General features: G+C 41.9%; 2 protein-coding genes across 4 annotated transcripts in view; both read right to left on the bottom strand.

Moving 5' to 3' along the window:
* LOC115359670 (lysyl oxidase homolog 2A-like) overlaps positions 1–3131 on the bottom strand; it is a 33054-nt gene extending 29923 nt beyond the window's left edge. The window contains exons 1-2 of the mRNA XM_030052246.1: positions 3023–3131; positions 578–899 (exon numbers count right to left, since the gene is read on the bottom strand). Of these exons, the coding sequence (XP_029908106.1) occupies positions 578–860 (283 nt within the window). The 5' untranslated portion in view covers positions 861–899; positions 3023–3131. The remainder of the gene's footprint in view (positions 1–577; positions 900–3022) is intronic.
* A 2672-nt stretch (positions 3132–5803) lies between these two features.
* Positions 5804–18825, bottom strand: part of tacc1 (transforming, acidic coiled-coil containing protein 1) — a 33012-nt gene continuing 19990 nt past the window's right edge. For all 3 annotated transcript variants that reach the window (XM_030051367.1, XM_030051366.1, XM_030051365.1), the window contains exons 3-13: positions 15372–16707; positions 14167–14227; positions 13157–13346; positions 11346–11410; positions 10925–11059; positions 10511–10587; positions 10351–10394; positions 9821–9984; positions 9595–9701; positions 9298–9418; positions 5804–7927 (exon numbers count right to left, since the gene is read on the bottom strand). In XM_030051367.1, coding sequence (XP_029907227.1) covers positions 7862–7927; positions 9298–9418; positions 9595–9701; positions 9821–9984; positions 10351–10394; positions 10511–10587; positions 10925–11059; positions 11346–11410; positions 13157–13346; positions 14167–14227; positions 15372–16684 — 2343 coding nt within the window. In that variant the 5' untranslated portion in view covers positions 16685–16707 and the 3' untranslated portion in view covers positions 5804–7861. The remainder of the gene's footprint in view (positions 7928–9297; positions 9419–9594; positions 9702–9820; positions 9985–10350; positions 10395–10510; positions 10588–10924; positions 11060–11345; positions 11411–13156; positions 13347–14166; positions 14228–15371; positions 16708–18825) is intronic.

The following is an 18825-nucleotide window of genomic DNA, read 5'->3' as shown; positions in this document are numbered from 1 at the left end:
TGATGTGGCTCCCTGGATGCCTGTCTGTGGTTGGCCCGGCGGAAAAACATGTGTCTTTGACAAGAGGGACCCTGAGCTATTAACAGCTGACATCTTACATTTACCACCAACCGCTTTTGCCTTTACAGAGTGGAGAATCTCATCAACGTTTTTACTGTTATGGAGGAATTCACACAAGACAAAGAGAGAGGAGATGAGATTACGTCTGTTTGTGTCTGGCTTGCGGGCCTAGTTTCCAGTCTCTTTCCCCCTCATGCTCAGGGCTGATTGGCATGTCTCACTTCTTTAATGAGGAAACCAGTGCCTGAGGGTATTAGCAGTAGGACGGGGAGAAACGTGTTGCAAATTCAGGCATTTCCATGGAACATATGAAACTGTCTGCAAAGATATACTGCCTCTGCATGTGTGTGGTGGGATGTCTGTCAGTTCACTGAAATTAACACCTTATGACCTAAAGGGAGTTATTAGACTGGGGACACCAGTAAGGACTTTGAGCTGAACTGACTTCTTGAAATGGAATATGCAGAGTGTTATGCCACCAGGTGCTTTCCATTAAATCCTAAGCTAGATCTCTTACCTTCTCCTCTTCCATATTTGGATGAGGGGTGCCAGGACACAGCGTCTAGGTAGCCCAGCTGTCTGCACACCACCTGGGCAGCGTAGATGGAGAAGTCGTCATCGCACACCGTCCCCCACTCTCCGTTGTAGTACACTTCCACACGACCTTCATAGTGCTTCCGCTTTTCCCCCGCCAGTCGTAGCTGGATTACCGGGGTGCTGGAGTCTGACTGGGCATGGCACAGCGCCCACATACACAGCAAAATGGACAGGAGACAGTGGATGGAAACTGGGTGCAACATGATGCAGGGTAAGAATAAAAACTCCACACAGGCACTTATCTAGGAGAGAAAGAGCAGAAAGGTGTAGGTGTGAGCGCAAACAAGCAGCAGATGATATGTAATTCTGTACAACACCGCTAAAACTTTCCAAAGACAGTATTATTCAAGCATTTCTAAATGAGCTAGGCGCTGAAGGTAACATTTCCAGTTATGAAAGCATCTAATTCCAAAGAATTTAAAGGAAGCGTTAGTGGCTGATATCCAAAAATCAAGCAGACAGTAATTTGTGGTGTGTGGTAGTTTCAGTCCAGAATTTAAGCAAAGGGGGCAATTTCAGTATGAAGTTGCATTATCAGCCACTAACTGTATGGTTTGGCCATCAACAAACCCTGCACCCCCCATCTACCCCTACAAAACCACAAGCCCATGGCCAAGAACCATTAACAGAATTCACCACAGTTCCACAGCAGCTCGAGCCAACAGCAAAAACAGATTTGACTGCCAATAAGAAACACAGAGAAGGAGAAACAGAGAGAGAGAGATAGCCTTTACTTGGGTTAGGCTACAGGCAGGTTATGCTGCTGAGACAGTATAATGGATTCCTCTCTCCATCTCTCTGACAGCCTAATGGAGAGCAAATGTGGGACCCCGTTGGGAGGGCGGTGCCCCTGTGAGCTGCTGTCATCTATCTGCTGCTGTGGGCCCCGGGGCTGTGCAGCAGAGGTTCAGAGAGAAAGTTGACTCCACCTCTTTATTTCATGGCAGACCATGAAAGTGTCAACGGGGGGACCAAAAGCCCTAATAGAGGAATGCTCCTGGAGCAAAGGGAGGGGAGGAGAGGCGCTAAAAGGAGGCAAAGGAGGAGAGGGGGAGTGAAGGAAACCACCTCTTTTTGTGGTCAGCAGGGGTGAGGGGGCCTTTCCAATTTGACGTCATGGTAACGGCTAAACAAACTGGGAAGCAGACAGCTAAACAATGAATAAATTACGATACTTCATCAGATAAGATATCACTTGTGGTTTTACTGGTCTCAGGGTGAAACATCTGTTTCCCTTCCCCTCACTGAAGAAAGTACAACTGGGCTCCTTTAATTAGGCCTAGTTATATTCAACATATGTCCCACACTGCAGAATCATCACTGATAATTTCTGAGAATATCTGAAAAAGGTCCACATCCATCAGTGTTAATTTAGTCATTTTAATAGTTCTGAAGAGCTGACATTGAGCCATATCAGCTCTACGAGAAAAAAAAATCAACACTTATTGACCCTGCACAAGTCGCTGTGTATGGTCCACCACATGATCTCCCTCAAAACCAGTGAACACACAATTGCATTTGGCTCTGGAGTGGTCCTTTTATAACTGCCATGAGAGTGTGGCCGTGGGGGGAGACTTGCATAATGTAGACACCTTGGCCGGAAAGAAACTTTTCAAACACATGCACACAATCTTGAATAGGATGAATAAGGCCATCGAGCTCTCCCTGAACTGCCTGTCAGGGAGAAGTAGCCAAGGAGCTTCAAGTCAACGTCAACATCCAAAATTCCATATGCTAAATTTACAGCTTCCTCGCTCCAAGCCAGGGAGAGCCGGGGAGATTCTTTGAATTATCTACTGTTCATGTCAGAAAAGCATAAATAAACCATCAAGTCCCTCTATGCCTCAGCCAGCACAAATCAAACCATATCAAAGTCACATATTCCCAGTGAGCCTGGTGGGCCAGCTGCTCCCCATGCAACCTTTTCAAATGTGCAGAGAAAAGAAAGACCTTATGGCTGTCTGCAGTCAGAGTGGTGGCTTCAGTCATAAGCATGTTTTATTAGAATAATGCAAATTATTAACAACTTATAATGTGTTTTGTGAATTAGTTACATCACCAATGATTATGCAGCATGTATGTCGTGATATGATATATGATATGACGTGTTTTGGTGATCAGGTTAACTTATAGGCTGCGAAAAACTCTACAACTGTCCGAATGTCCAGCTGAAATGTACAGAGCAAAGCTTGTGTTTGACGTTCAGCAAAGATATTCAGCATGGATCCAGCAATTCCAACATTAGCGGAGCAACAGTCTGATATCATAAAAAGTCTCAGACATCGATTAGGCTGCATGTCCAGTAGCCCATAAGAGAGTAGGTAAATTAGCCTGAAATATATTGAATATGAAAAAACGCACTTACTTTCACAGATGAAGGAGAAGAAAAACAGCTTATGTCAAGGAGCAGGTTTGAAGTTTCCAACCTGTTGGAGTGGATGATGTCTAAAGCAGCGGCTCTTTGTCCCCTTACATACTGCTCTCCCTGCTCCGCTCAGCTGGCAGCGCTGGCCCGTCACACTCCCCTGCCCGCCGGCGGCCAATGAGCGGCGGCCTCAGCATCCTACACCCGCCCCCTGGCCCGGACACCCGGGTTATGAAAACACAAGGATTGGCGCTAGTAAGATCACGCCTATGGGACAGGGCTGGGAGGAATATAGATGCTTGGAAACCACCTACACATTGTTTCAAACGAAATTCACATTAGGCTCCTTTTATCATATTACACGAAATCAACTAAATGTTTCAGACCACGGGAAACAGACCAGATGTAAAAAAAAAAAAAAAAAAAAAAAAACATTAATTTATTTCCTAGAATCTATTCTTTCACAGACTGAAAACACACACCTCAGTCAGTTTTCTTTGACCACATATACTCTTTCTAAAAAGGATATTTATACGTAACAAAATTGTGTGAGTGTATTGTGAATATATGTGAACGCGAATGAATGAACGGAATGTGTTGTAGGTCTAAGAGGAAAAACAGTGAAAGTGAAATTACGAAATACTTCTGGAGAGATCCCCGTCTCTGACATGCGGTGCTGCGGTGTTAAAGGACTCCACCATGTGGTTAGAAGGTGGTGTGTTGTTACTGGACGTGACTGGTCTCACACACACTGCACAGGCCGACCCATGAGACAGCGCACGCAGACACAGTTAGGGGTCGCAGATGCAAGGCAAGAGGCCAGTTAATAGCAAAAGTACACTCTGAACCCAGACCTCATTAAAACATCATCTGGCATCTTGCAGAACCACTAGGCACTGGTCATCACTGATCACTGGGTTTCAGCACAGCCCAGTGAGGCAACTGTGTAAGCCCTCAGAAAACCTTTCAAATTAGAGGCAAAAAATGAAAAACAGACAGAAAAATGACTGTGATATTCTCCTACTGCCAAACTGGCTGTCCAAACTCATATATAATCTCTAGCTCGGCCACATTGCTATGTTTTCTGGGACCTTCTCCTATTCGTTTCATAAGATGATTCTCCATCTATGCCTGTGATAGAAAGCAGATTAAAACTAAATGGAATTTTACTCAGCACTGAAGTCTGTTACCACATTAATGATTATTAAAATGACCCGAAAACAGCAATTAAACCTCCTCTTTGTCATTCTGCCATCATAATAAATCACATCTGGAGTTATAAAATCCCTATGCCAAATGTGGCCATCAATTTTTTATTTATGGTTACATTTGGCAAGCCGTCCCCTCTTTAACCATGAGACTAGCAGTTTGGGGGGTGTTTGGGAGTATTTTAGGAGGCAGTTGCTATTTAATGAGGATGACCACTTGTTTAGTTTGAGTAAACTTCCTTCACATGCTTTTAACAGTGTGTGGGTGGGACAGGGAGCAATAACAGGCTGCGAGCTAATTTGCTCTAGTTAAGTACTTGATGGCTGGCTGTCTAGAAGCTCCATGTCCAACTAGGAGGAGGAGGAGAAGGAGGAGGTGAATAAACTTCTTTGGACCAACATCACATTTTCAAATTGAATACATCTGTCCTACTTTTCCTTAATTTAGCTACAGAGATTGATTTACAAAAGCTACTCTAGTCCAGGGGGCCAGGAAGGGCACTTGTGTTTGACACGTCACAAAACTGGGGAATGTTGCATTAGTGGTGAGACCAAACACTCGTTAATGCAAATTTAATGCTGGTAGGTGTGGCAGTTGGTGACTCAATTACCTTCCCAGCAAACAGTTCCTTTTTTGGCCAAGTGTGAGGGCAGTGTGGGATAGAAATTGGGCCCCTTGTGTACTGCCTGCAATGAGCCCATACCAAACATAATACACAAAATGCAGCCTTAGTGTACAGCTCACACCAAAGTCATTCATGGTTGGTATGGCGCCACTGTGGTCAGTCCACCTTTTTCCCTAGTACTGGGAAAACTCAAATAAAATATGTAAGTTGTTTCTCTGAGTCACCATGCATGAGAATATTGACTTACTCAGAGAGGGTGGTGAATGAGAATTACAGCCTTAAAGGTAAAATGTTCCCATAAACAAGAAGAAATGCTATACGTCACAATCTAAGTGAGTGCAGCTCCCAGGAAACTAGGCCCCTACAGAAGGTGCTGCCTCATGGGTTTAGTGCAGGTTTGTCCACAGTGCTTCCAACAAAACCCAGGGGCCCTGAAGGGGCTCGTCTGTTGGGTTGGCTAGTCTATCAAATTCATAATATGTACATTTGATTCCTTTGCGTGTTTTACTCTTCAATATGAAGTTTCAGTTGAGCAGAGAAATTGACATGTCTTGCAATGTGCAACAGTGCCAACACTTCTGATTTTTTTCTTCATGAAATAAACTGATTGCTGTTTTTGTTGTAAACAAAATTGTTGCACCTAACTAGTGCAGATTACCACAGATGTTTGACTTCAACATCTGAAGCGCTACTAATGTGGCAGGAACAAGCCAAAGTTGAATGGCCGCAAGACTGCATGACTTAAGTTTACAAATAAAAGGTTTTCTTTTTTTTTTTTCTTCATATTTTTATATATTTCACAGGAGAAAGATGGGGAACGTTAACCCAGGGACAGTGGTTTGGGATCTTATAATTAAAAATACTCGGCGGCAAAAAGAGGATTCATTTCTATACTAAGTGTGCACAGTGTAAATGACTCAATCAACCACAATAAAAGCATAATATATTTAAATCTTGACCATTTATTCAGGAATGCCTTATGCACAAAATATAGCAGTTAACATATAATCTGGGCATATGTATTTCTTCCATTTTACAAATATTAAGAACAAAATTATGAATTTCCTTTTCTTTTTTAAAGTATAAAATATACACATATTGTACTGCGACAATGGATTTGGATTAAAAAGCACCTTCAAACAAATGCAACGCCACCACAACAGGACACCAAGTCACTGAAACCCACATGATTTGGCAATGACATTTGGCAGTTGATTGTTCAGATCCACATAACAAAGCCAGAGGATGGGAGCTCTTTTTGTTCAAGAGAATAAATTCAATCTGTCCACCTCCTTATTTAAAACATTTCAAAAACTCACTTTTGAGCAAATCAAGGTATGGTCAGACAAGAAAAATGATAAAATAATGGACAATAGAGGTATCACTGCATGATCTGCTCCCAATGTTAGCAGCAGCAACCGGCCTTAGGTGTGATGTAGCTTGCCATGTTCACACACTGACCTGCCACTGCAGAACTGCAAATCATTATAACTTACTGTTTTTCAGCATATTTTGATCATGCACTGTGTATATATATGTATGTATATATACATACCTGCATAAGGAAAATCACAGAAAACCAAACTAACCTTTTTTCCCACAAAAAGGCAAAATAAAGGCACATCAGCAACATTTGGGTTTACAGAAAAAATATGAATATAGAATATCTACATGGCTGCAACAGAGTGTGCTACTTACTTTTCCGCTCTCAAAGGCAAAGGAAGAGAAAATTAAAATATGGCAATTGGTTTAATGAGAAGAGCAAAGAGCAAAGTTTTTCCTACATAAACTCTCAAACTGACTCTCTCGTCCACACCGCTCACTTTCAACCCACTGCCAAGCCAAATGAATGTGATATTATGCAAAATGATAAATTGAAGATATGATTCACTTAAGTGCTGTTATGACATGTTAGGCTGGCGGGGGCCATAGTGTATCTCGTATCTCTGGTTTCACTTTAAACTGTGCAGAACTAGGGATTTTATCAGCTGTTGAAGAATGTTTCAATATGCAATAACAGTAAAAAAAAATAAACTGAAGATATGCACTGTGATACCGGATACAATTCATTTTGCGATTAAGGAAAAAACGAAAGCTGGATTGAACTTGCTCCCTCACAAAAAAACTACCTTGCCAAAGGAAATGGCAGAAGGAAGAATTCAAGTTAATAAAAAGGAATACAATATAACACAGAGTGATTTGTTTAGGCACTCAATGAAGTCATATCTCCCATCAGAATGCTGGTTCACCAACTCAGTTAATTACACTGTAGACCAAGGGAATTATAATTAAATATGATGATACAAAAAAGAGAAACGTGATGTGTGAGCTTTCTCCCTGTGCATTTCCCCTTAGCTCATTAATGAACAAATATTGCACATACCTCTCCCATGTCGTTTTCTATAGTTTCGTGTAAAACGTGCTGTATAAAATGTGAATACACAGCTTGTACGCATTTTAAAACTCCTCTGCCTTGTAGATTTTTCTAAACTTGCTAAATGCATTTTGTAGGAGTAAGAGAGGATAACTGGTGAATCTCCCAACCTTATAGGGAGCCTTTAAATCCCTGACAGAGCTTGTGATTCAAAAGTACAAAGACACATGCAGGAACGTCACTATCGGGCAGATCCAGAACTGTAAGGAAGATCCAGAAATTGACAGATTAATGAACCTCAAGTTGGAATCTCATCAAAGTTTTGCTCCTTCAGAAATACTTGTCCTTAAATACACCAATAAAATGTGCTTTTCCTATGTGCTTCTTGAAATGATTGTTGTGATTTCATATTTCAGGCTGAAAAGCACAAATGAGCAAAGTGCACACAGCCTGCCTTTTTAAGGATTATTTTGAAAAACAAACGAGCAGACAGAGAGAAAAGTTGGGATGTGCTGAGATGCAGTAATGTATTTACATCATACGTTACAGTGGGGGAAGTGTGGGGCTTGAGCCGAGGGAGATCTGTGTAAAAGTGGGACTATAAGTGCTGGAAAGTTTGATTAAGGGCCGTTCAGTCTGTTCCCAGCTTGGCAATCAGTTCATCACAGATCTTGGTGAGCTCTTCAATCTCTTGATTCTATAAGAGAAAGAGAGAAGGAGAGTGGTGTTAAAGTTACTGCATGTAACACACTGACATCAATAACTCTTCTGTATAAGAAATGAGACCATGACTGAGATCATTCGCAGCCTCTAGCAGGCTCCACAACAGGTCGGATTTTGCAGATCTGCTGTACTGCCGTACGGAACAAAAGAGGAACGAGGACACTGTTCTTCCACAGTGAAACGACATAAATCTTTTCTGTCAGTGACAGATGTGGAAGGTGTGAAAGGCCAATGAAAAACTCACTTCCAACATTTTTATCTTCCTCAGTGAAGCCAAAGAGAAAACCTTTGACTGAGGAGGTGAAGACAGACTTTATATCAGGTTTCATGGGAAATATGGCCTTCATTTTGAGAGACAGTAGCAGTAACAACACTGGCGGTGTGAAATATGGGCTGCCAACAGTCTCAATCATGGTCTTATTTATGAGCAGTAATTATTCCAAGATGTCACAATCAATTTGATAGTGATATATTAACGTTTAAAGCAGCTGTGCACAGCACTTCTAACTAGAATGATAGAGCTCAAAATCATCAGCCAGTGCTCATTTATAGAGAAGAAAACAGAATTAACACAAGCCAGTTTCTCAATGGCAGGGTTTGATCCAGGGTTCGAGTTATAATCTGAGTTTTGTGGCGGTCTCTCTTGAAGCTGTGCGAGATGTCTGAGATACTGCAACAAAAATAAAAGTTTCAATGGCCTTACTATACCCAACAAACAGCCCTGTCCATGGTTCTGAAACAGTGCAGCTATCCATTGTTCTAACCCTAACCCTAACCCTAACAGCTGACCGATATCAAAGCTCCATATCAAAGCTCCACCGTCTCCATATCGAAGCTAGTGCCAGCTTTCATGCAAGTAGGTGATTTGTTGTCGTCTAAAGCGGTTATATGAAATTAGTCAGGCTTGTTGACAGCAGCAGCAGCCTTTATTTTTTTCAGTGACATGGTAGCTAGTGAACACTAGTAAGCTACTTTCCATTCAATATATTATAACTATGATGTTGGCTGATACATGTAGTGGCATCTTCTTCCAAATGGGCTGCACTAGCTACGTCCTCAAAAGGCATAGTTATATATTTATTTTAATATTCCACTGCGCACCATGGTGGCTTGGGGGTGAAGTGCAGCCATACTCAAAACATGTTTCTTTTAGCCTCTTTATCTCATTAACATAAACAATACTCACTTCACTGAAAAAATGCATTATTCGTGATTAAAATAACGATTATTGATAATGTACAGTATTAACGAGCCTCAGAGATGTATGAAACCTCAAACCTCCCACTGGCTCCCACATAACTCGAACCCTGGTTTAATCATGTCCTTTATATTCAGTTGTACTACCTTTTGGAGGACAGCTCTTTCAAGTGACTCCACTTTCATCTGCTCCTTCCTCAGGCTGGCGCTCAGTGCCACACTCTCAGCATTGGCCTTGCCACGCACTTGTGCGATCTCCTCATTAGCCCTGCAAGACAGAGTGGAGGAGACAAAAGAGAGAGGGAAGGTTCGTCAAACTGACAGATTATGTCTTATTTGGAATTTGGAATAAACTTATCTGAGTAAACAAAAAACAAGTCAGATGGCACTGGTGGCAGACTTGTGCAGACAAAGCTTGATGGTATACTACCATGCTACACGTACTTATCCAGCTTCTCCTCAGCGTGGAGCTTGAGGGTGTGGTATCGCTGCTCCTCTTGTTTGACTCGCACCAGATACTCCTGCGCACACTTCTTCAGCACCTCTTCATTCTGGAAAGATACAAGTACACACGATTTTGAAATACGGCTTTTATGTGATGATGGAAAGCACAGCATCTTATGACTGTTTCTTTTTTTTTTTTTTTTTTTTTTTTTTTTGTTCTACTGACCTTCTTGAAGCCCTCCAGGACAGTCTTCAGGTTCTCATACCTCCTGAAGAGGTCGGACAGTGAGCGCTCCACGGAGTTGAGGTCGGCCAAGGCCTGGTCCCTCTCCATGGTCAGCTGGGTGACAGTCTTACTGCAGGACAGAGTCTTCTGCTGCTGCTCGTCCTCTGTGAGCGAAAAAGGGTCACATTAAAATGGAAGGAACAAAGACACTTAACTGCATACTCAGTCTTCATAAAATGAAACAAAAACAGAAACAAAGAAAATCTCCCAACACCTGAGTGCATATTAAGCCAGGTGTTTGAAACTAATTTCAGTATATGTAGTAAAATTTTTCACAACAGTGTTAATTAGAAAAGATACACATTTTAAATGTAATGCATCCATGATGGCAAAGTTATTGTTGCTTGGAGGCGTCCCAGGTTTTGGGACTGCAATCATAATGAATAAATAAACACTATTCACAGTAAAGCAGCCATCCAGTCTATATTAAAAACATATCAAAATACGACCACCAGGTGGCAACAGCTTACCAATCATCTGTGCGACTGTTTTCTCATACTCTGCAACTATTTTCCTGTCAAGATGGGAACAGAAAGTAGCCGTGGTGTCAGCTTTGTTTCACCACATTAGTCATATGCTGCTCTACATTTGCACTCTAATGTTCTGTAAATGTGAATAGAGGCTCCATACCTCATCTCCAAAACCTCTGCTCTGCTCTCCTCGTACTTTCTCTTCCACTCATTGGCCTCAATCTCTTTAGTGATGATCTATTGGAAAGAGAAAATAATCAGGTGTGTAATAAGTTCAAGTTCATTTTTAGAGCCATTTATCACTATTACAGCACAAATGGCTTCATAAGCCTGCAGTATATGGAAAACAAAACAACACTCCCTGACCTGAATCTATGCAGCTGGCAAGAAAAACAACTCCACAAAAATCCCAGAAAACCAAAATGGGAAAAATGGAAGAAATTCTCATAAGGAGCCCCTTCCAGGCCAGCCGGGATTGTAATGGGTGCCGAATGAGCAAGTATGAAGTGTGATAAGTTTGCTTTAAGTTGGGCTCTCTGTCTGGGGTTAGCTGTGGTGTCTGGGTATGACGTACCTCCTCTCTAATCAGGGTGAGCACCGCGGCCTTGTCCATCTCACTCAGAGGTATATTGTCCTGGGAAGAGGTCGCTGTGATTTCGCCCTCACTGCCAATTACCTTTGATGTTTTGCTGATGGATATATCTTCATCCTGTAAAAGATGTTGGGAAACATACATGTGTACTGACACGGTGGTTTCTTCTTTTGACATGATGTCATGATGTCATTACTTAATGACATGATGACATGATGACATGATGACATGATGACATGACATGATGTCATTATTTAAATACTAACAAGATATTCTTGCACCCAATTTATTGTCTCACCTATAGCAGCCACTATTAATACCTTGTTAAATTTTATAAATAAATCCCCATGCCTTGTCACAAATGAATACCGTAGTTGTCATTTTTCTTTTATAGTCCACTTACCATGTCATGTTTCAGACTGCAGGTGTCCTTCTCCTCTATTTGGTCTGCAATCTTGATCTCCGGCTCTGTGAAGGACAAAGAAAATAAATCATTATAAGAGTGATGCTGACTTTTAATGAAACATACAGTACTACTTATATCTAAATGGCATTAAAAAGAATATCCGTTCACATTCCACTTTTTCACGCAGTTTGACTGTAAACACAAATTCATGACAAGACGCATGGCTGGAATACAATCTGTAGAGGTTAATAAATAAACAAAAAAAGTATTTTGAACAAAATCCTTTCTGCAAAAAATATCAAAACTCTACTACACTCCTTGTGCCATATGTCATGTCGTTTCATTTCTCAAATATCGCTAACAAGAGGTTAGGTAGCAGGGTGGCATAACGGGGAGCAAAGCTGCCCTTCAGCCAAGGGACCAAAGATGAAGCCTGGGGGCCATCAACTATCTGTCCTGCTGAAGTGTCCTTGGGCAAGGCACTGAATCATTATGAGTTCAGGGGGTGCTGTTTTGTAGCTGAACTGAAAAGGGGATTTTGCTCTGGGAGGTATCACAATATCTGGGGTACAAACTGTTAGGGTTGAAACATAATGTATGTGTTTGTTTTGTTATGATTTTTTTTCCCTAAAACTGCTCAAATATCAGAAACCAGAGAGCACAAACTCCCTGAGCAGTGAGCAGCCAAACACGGCAGGCAGGTCCCTGTAGTATCCTCTACTCAGGCAACAGCAACCCTCCATATTGGCCAGATGGTGGCGATATAATGAAATGTAGACAAAAAAATCTCTTACCATAAGTCTGACTGACTGCATTTACACACAGTTGGTTGTAAGAGAAACTGTTAAATTCTGTATATTGGCTGAGACTGGAGAATAGCACTTTTGCAGTTGCTGCTCACATTAATTATTGTTCACATTAACAAAACATGAATATTCCCAAAATGTTTCAAACCTTATCATAAAAAATTTAGCTGCTAAAATCCCTCCTTACAGTTATATTTATTATTACTTCTATGATTAGATACCAGAAATGCCAAAAGTGCTGTTTACATGCATCATTTGTCTAATGCATAATATCTTTGAGAAATACCATGCCATCATTAAATGATGACTACAGACTGTGGACTGGTACTGCATACCAGCAGGAGCATCTGTTCCCTATAGAATTATATTTTTACGTTCATTTATCCAGGGAAGGTTTTCGCTGAGCATGCATGCTCTCTTTTTATCTTTTTCATACAGTGATACATATGGGAGCTATGCAGTCTTTTGGAATTAAGTGCCTTGTTCAGGCAATATTTCAACAGTAGTTGCTGAGAGCGGGGTGTTACTCAATCACTTTCTCTGTAGCCTACAGATTTTCTTAGCCATACACCAACTTAGCCAACACAATACTCCACGCACACTCCATGATATTTAAACACTCCTCAGTGGGTATCATGCATTATCTAAGAAGCTTTGGGGGAGAAACACATAATTGGTAATCTTGATTTTCTTCCAGTGCTTATTTCATCAGATAAGACAAAAACACACGCAGTGGGTCTTGGACCGGACAGCTAGTGTTGCAGCTGAAGCCAACTAATTAAAACAGAACCCCTGTGTCCCCAGACAGGAAGAGTGAATGTCATAAACAATACACATTTTCATTACATAATCAAGACCATTTCTCACACCCAACTCTCATCAGTAAAACCAGAAAGTCTCTTTTCAGTACTTAATATTCTCCAGTCTAACTCAAACAGACTAGTGTGACTGCTAAATTTTATAAACAAAACAACGTCTGAAGATCAAAATGCACTGACATACCATCAATTCCAGATATATCGTTGATGGGCTGATTTTTGCCTCGTGCTTTATTGCACTCTGAGTCTCCTTTCCCCCCCTGGGTGTCTGTGGTCTGACCCATGATGCCGGTGGAGGCCAACTTCTCCTCGTCGGTGGCGTGATGAACCCGCTGAGTGATCTCTGGAGCCTGAACCACGACCTCGTCTTCCTCCTGAAGACATGGCAGGTAAACATGAGCCACCACATGAAATGAGATATATACATTGTACCACGTAAAAATTACATTAGTTACAATGATTACATTAAAATAGAATTAAGTAGTGGGCAAAACAGTTTAGTTAGCTGTTTCCTGGGTAGATTTATAGAGAATGTTTAGTATAACTGCAAAATAATGTATACCTATTGAGTGATGTTTTTTTTTTTTTTTTTCTAAAAGCTATTGAGCAATTTGGCTGCAATCCTTCATATAAACACAATCAGGTGTAAAGTAAGTGAATTCAGACATCTCTATATCACTGCAATACTTACTTTAAGTACAATCCTATAATCCCTATCTGGTCAGATAGATTAAGATTACATTGTTGTGCTTGACAAACTCTGCGTTAAAGTAGCTTGAGGGAAGCTGAGACCAGAAGGCATCTTTCTGTGTGTTGAAGATGGAGGAGGTGATTATGTTAAGGGCATATGGGAGCTACAGCATTATATCTGACCAACTGATGAGTCATGGACGTGTCACCGTGCCAACCTAGCACTGCAGAGCTGGAGACATTGATGCTCCTGTCAGCTTGAGTTGTGTGTGTGTGTGTGTGTGTGTGTGTGTGTGTGTTAAAAGGTAAGGCCCAAAGGGCGGAGAGGTGCTGAATAATGGACATTGCAGTGTCACTGCAGTAAGGTGAAGCTTTTCAGCTGATACTGCACACACACACACACACACACAGAGAGAGAGAGAGAGAGAGAGAGAGAGAGAGAGAGAGAGAGAGAGATACACACACACACACACACACACACACACACACACACACTCACATTACCTGATTACACACGTCAAGGACCAAAGACTGGTTTTCATATTTCTGTACTTTACAGGAGTTCCTACAAAACAAGGACAGGACAATAACAGAAGTGTAAAAAAATAAATAAATAAATAAAATGAATGAATAAATAAATAAATAAGCAAAACAATGCCCTTAATCTTATCTAATTCATCGTCACTGCTTCTACAACCATATATGTGCAAGCATTTTTGTGCCATTTGCCTTTGTTGCACAGCCCTGTATCCAATGAGAAACAGAGATATATGTCACTATATTGCTACTGCCAAACTTCTGAAGGGATCACAAGACAAGACAAATTGAATTGCTAATGTGCAAGGGGGATGACTTTGTGAGTCGAGGGGGGAAATGAGAGAGTCTGCTTCACATGCTCCTTCAACAGTCAGTCCGCATAATCGGCACATGCTATGAGACAAAGAGTAAAATGGGAAGCAGGCATGAAGAGGCAGACAGAGAAAGAGGGCATCGATAGCGAGAGTACTTACAACAGAAAACAGAGAAACTTGACTTGTTCAGAGGTCCTGAGGCCAATAGAAGTGGACGAAAAGCAGAGGTTGTGGGGTTGCGTAACAGACAAGAGGGGGAATGATGAAAAATGGAAGGGATACAGCGAGGGGCGGGTAGATTTGAATGAGGTAATTGAAGAACAGGGAAGAGACAAAGGAGAGCGAGTGAGTGACTAAAGCTCTTCAGCTCAGCAGGTTAGATACTCAGCAGAGGGTTTAGAGTTTGGGGAAAGGTTTGATCATAAATACAAGATGCCAACAGTGCTGTAAAAGTTTAAACTAATTTAACCCCTGCAGCTATAAGCACTTAACAGCCTATATATAACTTCTTTGGGAATCACATCAATGGGCAATATGCAGTGTTAAGTGTCTGGCATGTGTTCAAAGCATTTTTTGGTATGCATCCAACCACTAGTAGATATATATAATAATGAAATCAGCCAGAGAAACAGCAGGGTTGTTATATTCAAGCTAAACCTAAAGGAGTGAATATAAATGAAATATACATGAAACAAATTGTTAATATTGTTGTGGATGTAATATTACTGCCACAAAATTTTAATTATGAACTTCTGGAGGAAATGATGATTGAGTGGTTGGGTAACCACTACTACAGAGGAAGATTATGAGCTTAGAGGTGGAAGGTAAAGGTCATCTGAGTGATCAGTGTAAACTTACGTGATTGTCCTGTCCTTGTTTTTCTTTGTTTGCTTTGTTTTCTTTTCCTCTTTTGAGGTCACTGGTTTCTGTTTGCCTGCATCTTTTTCTTTTTTCTCAAGCTGTGGGGAGCTACTGGATGAGTCCTCGTTACTTATTGTGTTAGAGGACTTGAAAGGGTCCACAGAGTCATCAAAATTGTCTGGGTCAAAGTTATAGGAACCCCTTGGGAGCACTGGGCTCGTCTTACTATTGCTACCGAATGGATTGAAGTTTGGGTCATCCCACTGACTGGGATCAAAGTTATACGTTCCTGACTTGGGAATAGGAATATCATCCAGATTCAGAGGAGCGGCGGACTCTGAAACAGATGCGGAAGAAGTCTCTGCGATTGGATCTGGCACCGGTTCTGATACTGGTTGAGAAACTGGTTCAGATACTGTCGGTTCTGGTGCTGGTTTACTAGCAGCCCCTGATGCTTTGGGCCTCTGCTTCTTGGCTGGGACTTTGCTGACTGTCTTTTTCCCACCTAACTTCCTTGTAGGAGGCTTGCTGACTTCCCCTTCATCCAGACCAAACTCCAGCTTCACGGGCTTCACGTCTGAAGGTGGCTCCATCACCTCCTCTTCCGTTATAGATGCAGAGGTTGCCTCACAGACAGGCAGTGAGCCTCCGAGCGGCTCTAGCCTGGGGAGAGACTTTGGACCACATGGAGGGGGTGAGTTCTGGATCTTGGATCCACCACTGATGAAAGGGTTGAAGCTGTCATCTATACTGTCAGGATCAAAGTTGTAGCTGGCCTTTGGAACTGGGAGTTCTTGTTCCTCATTCTCCTGAGCCAGCTCGCTCTCCAAGGACTTTATCTTGAGAGACGGAGGCTTAGACTTAGGGCTTTTGCTCTTTCGAGGATGCTCTGTCTTGTGAGGGAGGCCATTACACAATGTTTCTGGGTCAGCAGGGGGAGTGTCCTCAGGGGCCTCTGGAGCTGTGCAGGCTGCTGGACTGCTGATATGGGTTGAACCTGGGTCAGGTACTGTGGCTGGAGGCAGATCAGGGGAAGGAGCTGGGACTAAGACAGGTGCTGGGGACTGGGATGGCTCAGGAGCTGGGACTGAGGTTGGAGTGGTGCATTCAGCCATTTCGTGCTCCCTCCTCAATGAGGGAGAATCAGGAACAGTCCCAGGGAACGAGTCTGCTGGAGGGTTCTCTGTTTGTTCTGCTGTTTGGGTCTGGGCTCCTATTTCCAGCGGGCTGCCCATTGAGATCACTGGCTCACCCTGACCCATGTTGTGGTTGAGCAACATTTTCTGATCCTCAGCAGGACCAATCACCATCAGCTGCTCATCCTCCTCCAGTTCTACAGATGAAATGGGAGAAAACAAAGTCATTAAATCCAGAATTAACCAAACAAAAGCTGCCGATGAGTTAAACACAAAAACACATGAATGGACAGATTTCTGTAGTGATAGTGATAGTCTCTCCAATCACTTGTAACCTCAGAGGTAGGGCGTGCCTGATTGGCTCTCTGAAAGCATGTTGCTAGCCAGTCACTTCTGTTGCCATGGTGATGTTTTACTTTGAGTGCCATGACAGTTAAGCCTAACAGTGCATTTGAAAATAAATACAAGAATTATGTTTCTTTTTGTATATAGGGCGTCAAAGACAACAGGGACAGAGACTGCTATGATATTATTATAATCCCAAGGGCACTTAGTAATATCAACATATTTCAACATAGCTGTCATGCTCACAGTATTCATGTAACATTATGTTGCTAGGAGACTAGAAACAGCACGGTTTATTTATATCCATGTCCATGCATGGTACCATGCAGCCCTAATGTCATTTTCAGAACATTTATCAAGTATTCACACTCACTACTTGAACCACAAATATATATGATTCTCTTTTGTTAATGTGTCACACACTGCATGCTTTTTTTTTTTTTTTTTTTTTCCCAAAAAAAGAGAACTAGGAAGAGAGAACATACCACAAGAGTGAAACTCAACAACTGATTTGTGGTGGGTGTTCATTTGCAATGACAAGCTGATGTTGGTCTAATTTGATAATAATCCAAACTGTTGTGCATTAGTGCAAAATTTTGTTAAGATAAACAATACTGATCTAATTTTTCACTCTATAATTACTCTGTTACTGCGAGATTCTCACTGCATAAATCAATGCAGCGTGACAGTGAATTACAGCCTCGTATTTATTATCATTCCATTCCACACCGCCACTATACAAAAAAGGCAATCTGTATTGTGTAGGACATTGCTATTGCTAGTGTATATGAGCCTATAACGTCCCAAGCCAAAGATTATCTTATGATCTGGTTCTCCATAGATCCATCGATCCATCCTGAAGACAGACAAACACTCTGCTGCATAACCAAAACCAAAAATCAACCAAAAATCCAGCTCTTATTTTCACCAAAAAGCACTGCTCTTATTTGGGGTGGTAGCCTTTTTAGTCGGGACAGTGGCGCCCTCCTTAGCTATCCAGAAAACATTTAATATCTGTCTAACACATAGTCTGTCACTGTTGTAGTAATGGAGACTTTGGACACACACAGACAAACAGAGCCATCCGCATGTTTATGCTAAAAGACGTTCCTAGAGTCACTTCAGCTCCCCTCTGCCAGAAACAGAGACAGATCTAGACCTCCCTCTCCTCAGCTGCAGGAGGGGATGTTTGTGGTTGAGACAAAAGTGAACGCCCTTCTCACACTCGGTGCTGGCTGACCTTAACAAGACACACCTTTTGAAATTCTTGTTGAATCTGTTTTTTTACAGCAAGGAGATCATCCATACCAAAACAATGACTTCATCATATTTACTGCTGACGAATCATCACCGCATGGTTTCAAAGCTCCAAAAGAGTGGAGAATTAACTTGAAGCAAAGACCCAGGAGGCTGCCCATGTAGAGCAGTGGAGCGCCTGAGAATGCCCTCTGACATCTGGCATTGACCGATGCAAAACAGGCCGGACCAAAGCTTTTGTCTGACCTGTTTTACTCTGGAGCAAAGGCCATTCCCACACTCTCCCACAGGCTCCTCCTACTAGTGATTCAAATGACAAGGACAGCGCTGCCTACATCATCACAACCAAAACCAGAGGAGTACGCATACCAGCTTACTTATCAAGCATGTAATTCACACTTCAGCGGCTGCTTTTGTGTATGAAGGTGGCCTAGGCGATGTGTAATGAAACACAGAGAAAGGAATTTATAATTATAATGTGTTTGCATATCACATGGGCTGAAAATTTAATGCTGGGATAACTTTTCATTGCACTCATAATTAGACAGGTGAGCTCTTATTGAAAGTTGACAGGCAGGAGGCAGGCACATTCCTGAAAGAGACAGTCAGACTACATATGTCTCCAATTACACCGGTATGGTGCACTTGATATGCTATGCACACAACTGAGACATAGTAAAAAAGTCAAAAGTCCTTTGGAGACAGATATTATA

Source organism: Myripristis murdjan, chromosome 5 (assembly GCF_902150065.1).
Source record: "Myripristis murdjan chromosome 5, fMyrMur1.1, whole genome shotgun sequence".
Classification (NCBI taxonomy): domain Eukaryota; kingdom Metazoa; phylum Chordata; class Actinopteri; order Holocentriformes; family Holocentridae; genus Myripristis; species Myripristis murdjan.
Note: the sequence above shows the minus strand (reverse complement) of the source record. Positions and strands in the feature narration are given on the sequence as shown.